Source organism: Oncorhynchus nerka, linkage group LG19 (genome assembly GCF_034236695.1).
Source record: "Oncorhynchus nerka isolate Pitt River linkage group LG19, Oner_Uvic_2.0, whole genome shotgun sequence".
NCBI lineage: Eukaryota > Metazoa > Chordata > Actinopteri > Salmoniformes > Salmonidae > Oncorhynchus > Oncorhynchus nerka.
In genome coordinates, this window is record NC_088414.1 from 38032060 (window position 1) to 38039450 (window position 7391).

At 43.8% G+C, this 7391-nt stretch overlaps 1 protein-coding gene across 1 annotated transcript in view; it reads left to right on the forward strand.

Annotated features, from left to right (window-relative positions):
• supt6h (SPT6 homolog, histone chaperone and transcription elongation factor) overlaps positions 1 to 6809 on the forward strand; it is a 45446-nt gene extending 38637 nt beyond the window's left edge. The window contains exons 38-39 of the mRNA XM_065004927.1: positions 3 to 5435; positions 5532 to 6809. Of these exons, the coding sequence (XP_064860999.1) occupies positions 3 to 192 (190 nt within the window). The 3' untranslated portion in view covers positions 193 to 5435; positions 5532 to 6809. The remainder of the gene's footprint in view (positions 1 to 2; positions 5436 to 5531) is intronic.
• Positions 6810 to 7391: the final 582 nt, after the last annotated feature.

A 7391-nucleotide genomic window follows, 5' to 3' on the forward strand; every position in this document is an offset into this window, starting at 1 on the left:
AGGTCGAGCGGCAGCACGGCGGTGGACTGGGGCAAGGTAGCGGAGCAGTGGCTCCAGGAGAAGGAGGCGGAGAGGAAGAAGCAGAAGACCCCCAGGATGACCCCGCGACCTTCCCCCAGCCCCATGATCCAGAGCACGCCTATGTCAATCGCTGGAGACGCCACGCCCCTTCTGGACGAGATGGACCGATAGGAGAGGCCGGGGGGGGCGACTATACCCCCCTCCTCCCCAAATATACCCCCCCTTACTCTCATCAACTCATCCTTCCATCCATCCGCCTACTTGCATGCCCCCTCAGACCAGTCACATACCATTCAGATCGCCCTGTCCTCCCAGCCTACTAAACTAACCCTGCTCCCCTCTTCTCCCTCTCCTCCCAGCCTACTAAACTAACCCTGCTCCCCCTCTTCTCCCTCTCCTCCCAGCCTACTAAACTAACCCTGCTCCCCCTCTTCTCCCTCTCCTCCCAGCCTACTAAACTAACCCTGCTCCCCTCTTCTCCCTCTCCTCCCAGTCTAAACTATCCCTGCTCCCCTCTTCTCCCTGTCCTCCCAGCCTACTAAACTAACCCTGCTCCCCTCTTCTCCCTCTCCTCCCAGCCTACTAAACTAACCCTGCTCCCCCTCTTCTCCCTCTCCTCCCAGCCTACTAAACTAACCCTGCTCCCCTCTTCTCCCTCTCCTCCCAGTCTAAACTATCCCTGCTCCCCTCTTCTCCCTGTCCTCCCAGCCTACTAAACTAACCCTGCTCCCCCTCTTCTCCCTCTCCTCCCAGCCTACTAAACTAACCCTGCTCCCCCTCTTCTCCCTCTCCTCCCAGCCTACTAAACTAACCCTGCTCCCCTCTTCTCCCTCTCCTCCCAGTCTAAACTATCCCTGCTCCCCTCTTCTCCCTGTCCTCCCAGCCTACTAAACTAACCCTGCTCCACCTCTCCTCCCAGCCTACTAAACTAACCCTGTTCCACCTCTCCTCCCAGCCTACTAAACTAACCCTGCTCCACCTCTCCTCCCAGCCTACTAAACTAACCCTGCTCCACCTCTCCTCCCAGCCTACTAAACTAACCCTGCTCCACCTCTCCTCCCAGCCTACTAAACTAACCCTGCTCCACCTCTCCTCCCAGCCTACTAAATTAACCCTTCTCCACCTCTCTTCCCAGCCTACTAAACTAACCCTGCTCCACCTCTCCTCCCAGCCTACTAAACTAACCCTGCTCCACCTCTCCTCCCAGCCTACTAAACTAATCCTGCTCCCCCTCTTCTTGTGTCCCATTGGATTCTGTTTCTAGCTACTGTGTATCTAGCCATGTTTCTCTCCCGGCACATCTTCCCTTCCGTCTATCCCTCTCTCTTTCCTCACTGTATTTTTGCCGGCGACATAGTCCAGTATTTTATTTAGTAAGGATATTAACTCTGTATGTCAGGCAGGCAGAGATGTCGATACAGACCACCAAACACTTGAAACAAACCGCTGACATAGATGTAATAGGACATGGACCTAATGGAGAAATGATTGTTTGGTTGTCATGACAACCGTTGTCGGTTTCTTTTAATAACATGGGGTTATATTTTCTTTTTCCTGTTTGATTTTTTAAAAAATCTATAAAAAGATTAGGAGATGCTGCCGAAAGCATCTGATTGGTTCGCGGGTTGTCTCATGCCGTGGTAGGCTGGTAATGTAATGTCCCTTTGGCTGCATAGACCTGCCCCTTACCCTCTTGGTGATTGGCGGGTTGTGGCGAGAGGCAGCCTAACGAGCGTTTTTCCGAGCCAATCAGGAAGCTTGTCTGCGTTTTTGTATTGATGCATCAAAATGAATAAAGACACTGTTTTCAGTATGAACCCTATAACCCTGCACTCCTCACATGGTCTGTCAAACCTACACTACCGGTCTAAAGTTTTAGAACACCTACTCATTCAAGTGTTTTTCTTTATTTTTTACTATTTTCTATAGTGTAGAATAATTGTGAAGACCTCAACTATGAAGTAACACATGGAATCATGTAGTAACCAAAAAAGTGTTAAAACAAATAAAAATATATTTTGAGATTCTTCAAATAGCCACCCTTTGCCTTAATGGCAGCTTTGCACATGCTTGGCATTGTCTCAACCAGCTTCATGAGGTAGTCACCTGAAATGCATTTTAATTAACAGGTGTGTGGTATAAAGTACAAATCTGTCATTCTGCCCCTGAACAGGCAGTTAACCCACTGTTCCTAGGCCGTCATTGAAAATAAGAATTTGTTCTTAACTGACTTGCCTAGTTAAATAAAGGTCAAATAAAAAATAAAATACAGAACGCCTGCTCCCTATTTGGTAAAAGACAAAGTCCAGGTTATGGTAAGAACAGCTCAAATAAGCAAAGAGAAACGACAGTCCATCATTACTTTAAGACATGGAGGTCAGTCAATCCGGAAAATGTCAAGAACATTGAAAGTTTCTTAACCTTCTTGGGATATGTGGGAGTCTAGCGTCCCACTTGGCCAAAAGCCAGTGAAAATGCAGAGCGCCAAATTCGAATCAATTACTATAAAAATCAAACTTTCATGAAATCACACATGTAAGATAACAAATTAAAGCTACACTTGTTGTGAATCCAGCCAACATGTCAGATTTCAAAAATACTTTTCGGCGAAAGCAAAGGATGCTATTATCTGAGGATAGCACATCTGTAAACAGAGAAATCATATTTCAACCCTGCAGGCGCGAGACGAAACGCAGAAATAAAAATATAATTCATGCCTTACCTTTGACGAGCTTCTTTTGTTGGCACTCCAATATGTCCCATAAACATCACAAATTGTCCTTTTGTTCGATTAATTCCGTCGATATATATCCAAGATGTACATTTATTTGGCGCGTTTGATCCAGAAAAACACCGGTTCCAACTTGCGCGATGTGACTACAAAATATCTCGAAAGTTACCTGTAAACTTTGTCAAAACATTTCAAGCTACTTTTGTAATACAACTTTAGGTATTTTTTTTACGTAAATAATCAATAAAATTGAAGACTGGATGATCTGTGTTCAATACAGGAGGAAAACAAACTAGCTAGCTTTCTGGTCACGCACCTCTATCTAACAGTACACTACAAGGGACCCTCGTTCTGAACAGGGCTACTTCTTCATTACACAAAGGAATAACCTCAACCAATTTCTAAAGACTGTTGACATCCAGTGGAAGCGGTAGGAACTGCAAGAAGGTCCATTAGAAATCTGGATTCCCAATGACAACTCATTGAAAAGAGAGTGACCTAAAAAAAAGAATGTTTTGTCCTCGGGGTTTCGCCTGCTAAATAAGTTCTGTTATACTCTACTAATAATATGCATATCTTCTGGGGATGAGTAGCAGGCAGTTGAATTTGGGCATGCATTTCATCCGGACGTGAAAATACTGGCCCCTGTCACCAAGAAGTTAAAGTGCAGTCTCAAAAACCATCAAGAGCTATGATGCAACCCGATCTCATGAGGACCGCCACAGGAAAGGAAGACCCAGAGTTACCTCTGCTGCAGAGAATGCTTTCATTTGAGTTAACTGCACCTCAGATTGCAGCCCAAATAAATGCTTCATAGAGTTCAGGTAACATACATCTCAAAATCAACTGTTCAGAGGAGACTGAATCAGGCATTCATGGTCAAATTGCTGCCAAGAAACCACTACTAAAGGACACCAATAAGAAGAGACTTGCTTGGGCCAAGAAACATGAGCAATGGACATTTATATCGTTGGAAATGTGTCCTTAGGTCTGGAGTCCACCGTGTCTTTGTGAGATGCGGTGTGGGTGAACGGATGATCTCTGCATGTGTAGTTCCCACCGTAAAGCATGGAGGAGGAGGTGTGATGGTGTGGGGGTGCTTTGCTGGTGACACTGTCAGTGATTTATTTAGAATTCAAGGCACACTTAACCAGCATGGCTACCACAGCCTTTTGCAGCGATTCTCCATCCAATCTGGTTTGCGCTTAGCCCTTACACCTCCAGGTTGTGTAAGGGCTATTTTACCAAGAAGGATAATGATGGAGTGCTGCATCAGATGACCTGGCCTCCACAATCACCCGACCTCAATCAAATTGAGATGGTTTGTGATGAGTTGGACCACAGAGTGAACAAAAATTTGCCATCAAGTGCTCAGCATATGTGGGAACTCCTTCAAGACTGTTGGAAAATCATTCCAGGTGAAGCTGGTTGAGAGAATGCCAATAGTTTGCAAAGCTGTTAGCCAACCTTTGCCTTGATATTTGAAGAATCTCAAATATAACATATTTTCATTTGTTTAATACTTTTTACATGATTCCATGTGTTATTTCATAGTTCAGATTTTTTTCACTGTTCTACAATGTAGAAAATAATAAAAAATTAAGAACAACCCTTTGAATGTGTAGGCATTCTAAAACTTTTGACCAGTAGTGTGTATACACACACACACACCTCTGACAGTACACACACATGCTTATGAGTCTGGTATTGAGAGAAATGTTTGCTATTGAATATGAAGAGCGCTCTCCTTAAACTCCCATCTTAATATGTGTGAATGATACCTATGTGATGATGGGGATGATTGAAACCCCAACAACACAGACTGGTGAGATTTAATATGGTCTTATGTCAAAAACCTACTGGTTTATTAGTGTTGCCGTCAGTGTACAAACAGAGATAAACTGTAGGTTTTAGACAGACGGACGGGGTATGTGGATATAACATGGTCTACTCTACTGTCATGTATCTCTTTGGAAGACCAGAGTGAGCTGCTAGACTTTGTTTCTGTGTTCTAACCACGGAATAAAAGATGTAGTACTACCGGTAACCTTCTTAACTGATACCATGACGACGTCCCAGGTGAACTGAACTAGAGTGTAAGAGATGGCAGTATGTTAGGGAGGAACTAGGTTTTAGCCTTGAGCTTTGCTTTGCTGTGACAACTTTTTTCCATGTGAAGTTATTTTTGGTGGTGTAAAGCATCCGCTGGTAGTTTGAAGCAGAGGAAGATTTGTTGTGAATTTACTTAACGTGTAACTAGATATTTTAACGGTTGTGTCTGTGAACTTAGCATTTCTTTAAATCCTTTTGTCCTTGACTTTCAATCATCATGTGTGCATTTTACGTCACTCTTGGATATTCTGACATTTTACATGTGGTCTGTTTTTAAATGTGTCCCTCTATTCCTCACTCCTGCCCCCTTAAAGTCCACAGATGTCCAAAAGAGTGGATATCTGTGATCACTATGGAGATGATTCCACCCTCAAGATGAGATGTGGAGCTCTAATGTGCCGTGTTGCGTTCCTCTATCCAGACCTGTGCAGATCTGTGAACTCGTAACGGGCTAGTACTAGGTCCCATCTATCCAGACCTGTGCAGATCTGTGAACTCGTAACGGGCTAGTACTAGGTCCCATCTATCCAGACCTGTGCAGATCTGTGAACTCGTAACGGGCTAGTACTAGGTCCCATCTATCCAGACCTGTGCAGATCTGTGAACTCGACGGGCTGTGCAGATCTATCCAGACCTGTGCAGATCTGTGAACTCGGGCTAGTACTAGGTCCCATCTATCCAGACCTGTGCAGATCTGTGAACTCGTAACGGGCTAGTACTAGGTCCCATCTATCCAGACCTGTGCAGATCTGTGAACTCGTAACGGGCTAGTACTAGGTCCCATCTATCCAGACCTGTGCAGATCTGTGAACTCGTAACGGGCTAGTACTAGGTCCCATCTATCCAGACCTGTGCAGATCTGTGAACTCGTAACGGGCTAGTACTAGGTCCCATCTATCCAGACCTGTGCAGATCTGTGAACTCGTAACGGGCTAGTACTAGGTCCCATCTATCCAGACCTGTGCAGATCTGTGAACTCGTAACGGGCTAGTACTAGGTCCCATCTATCCAGACCTGTGCAGATCTGTGAACTCGTAACGGGCTAGTACTAGGTCCTAAGGGAAGGGGGAGGAGGCTACTGACTAAAATGTCAAGTTATGTGAAGACATTAGACCTTTTGTCTGATCCACAGATCATTATCATAATAAGGATTAATATCAGTGGTGAAAGACCATGTGTATTAGTGCTTCCAAGACAACAACAAAAAGTCTGTGATCTTCAGGTCGGAAAGTCTGAGCTCTAGAAAGATTGCCGGAGTTTCTGACTTGGAATTCTCAGTTAAATGATCTTTTCAAAGCGATTTTTCCCAGATGGAGCTCGTTTTCTTCTTCTTCAGGATGTCCAGTTGTCTTAAACGCACTGATGTCAGAGGCACTGAAGTCGGAAGTCTGAGATTTCCGAGTTCCCCAGGTTTTTTTTTATTTTTTACATGGCATATATCTCTAAGTGACACTGCCTAGTGTCACTCAAACACATCACAGTGTTGTATTCTGGGAAATGTGTTTTTGCAATTGTGATTTGCTCTATCGGTATACAGTCAAATGGGTTGCTGATATACAGTTTTGGTCTTTATGTTCTTGAGTGTTCCTAAGGGTTCTAGGGTTACTCCTGGGCTAAAAACCATGTTCAATATATTGTCTCATTTAAAAATGCTCAGGCTGATTATTGCAAATAAGGATGAATCAACCTGCCTGGTAAACAATGGTTTAGTTCAGGGAGTATAGGTTTTATTTAGGGCTTGGAAACTAATTGGTTGACTTGTGGATTTGTATTTTCTATTGGCAATATGAGATGTTGTACCTTCAGTAAGCCTGTGGTAGTTGGCAGTGGGAGAAGATGACTTGGGGATAGATGAAGGGATAGGGAGAGGTTTAGCCTCTGTTATTACACTGCTGATACCCTTTTCTACCGGTGATCCCTTTAATAAAAGTGTTTCTGTTATTTACGCCCCAGTCCCCACATTGTGTTATTGAAGTCTGTGACTGTTCCATCCTATCTATCTATCTATCTATCTATCTATCTATCTATCTATCTATGTATATATGTATATATATATATGTATATATATACTACATAGAGCCATGACTACATGGAACTCTATTCCACAGTACTACGTAGAGCCATGACTACATGGAACTCTATTCCACAGTACTACATAGAGCCATGACTACATGGAACTCTATTCCACAGTACTACATAGAGCCATGACTACATGGAACTCTATTCCACAGTACTACATAGAGCCATGACTACATGGAACTCTATTCCACAGTACTACATAGAGCCATGACTACATGGAACTCTATTCCACAGTACTACATAGAGCCATGACTACATGGAACTCTATTCCACAGTACTACATAGAGCCATGACTACATGGAACTCTATTCCACAGTACTACATAGAGCCATGACTACATGGAACTCTATTCCACAGTACTACATAGAGCCATGACTACATGGACAAGCAGTACAATTTAGATTTAAAAAACACTATGAAACAACACAAACAGACACGCATACACACA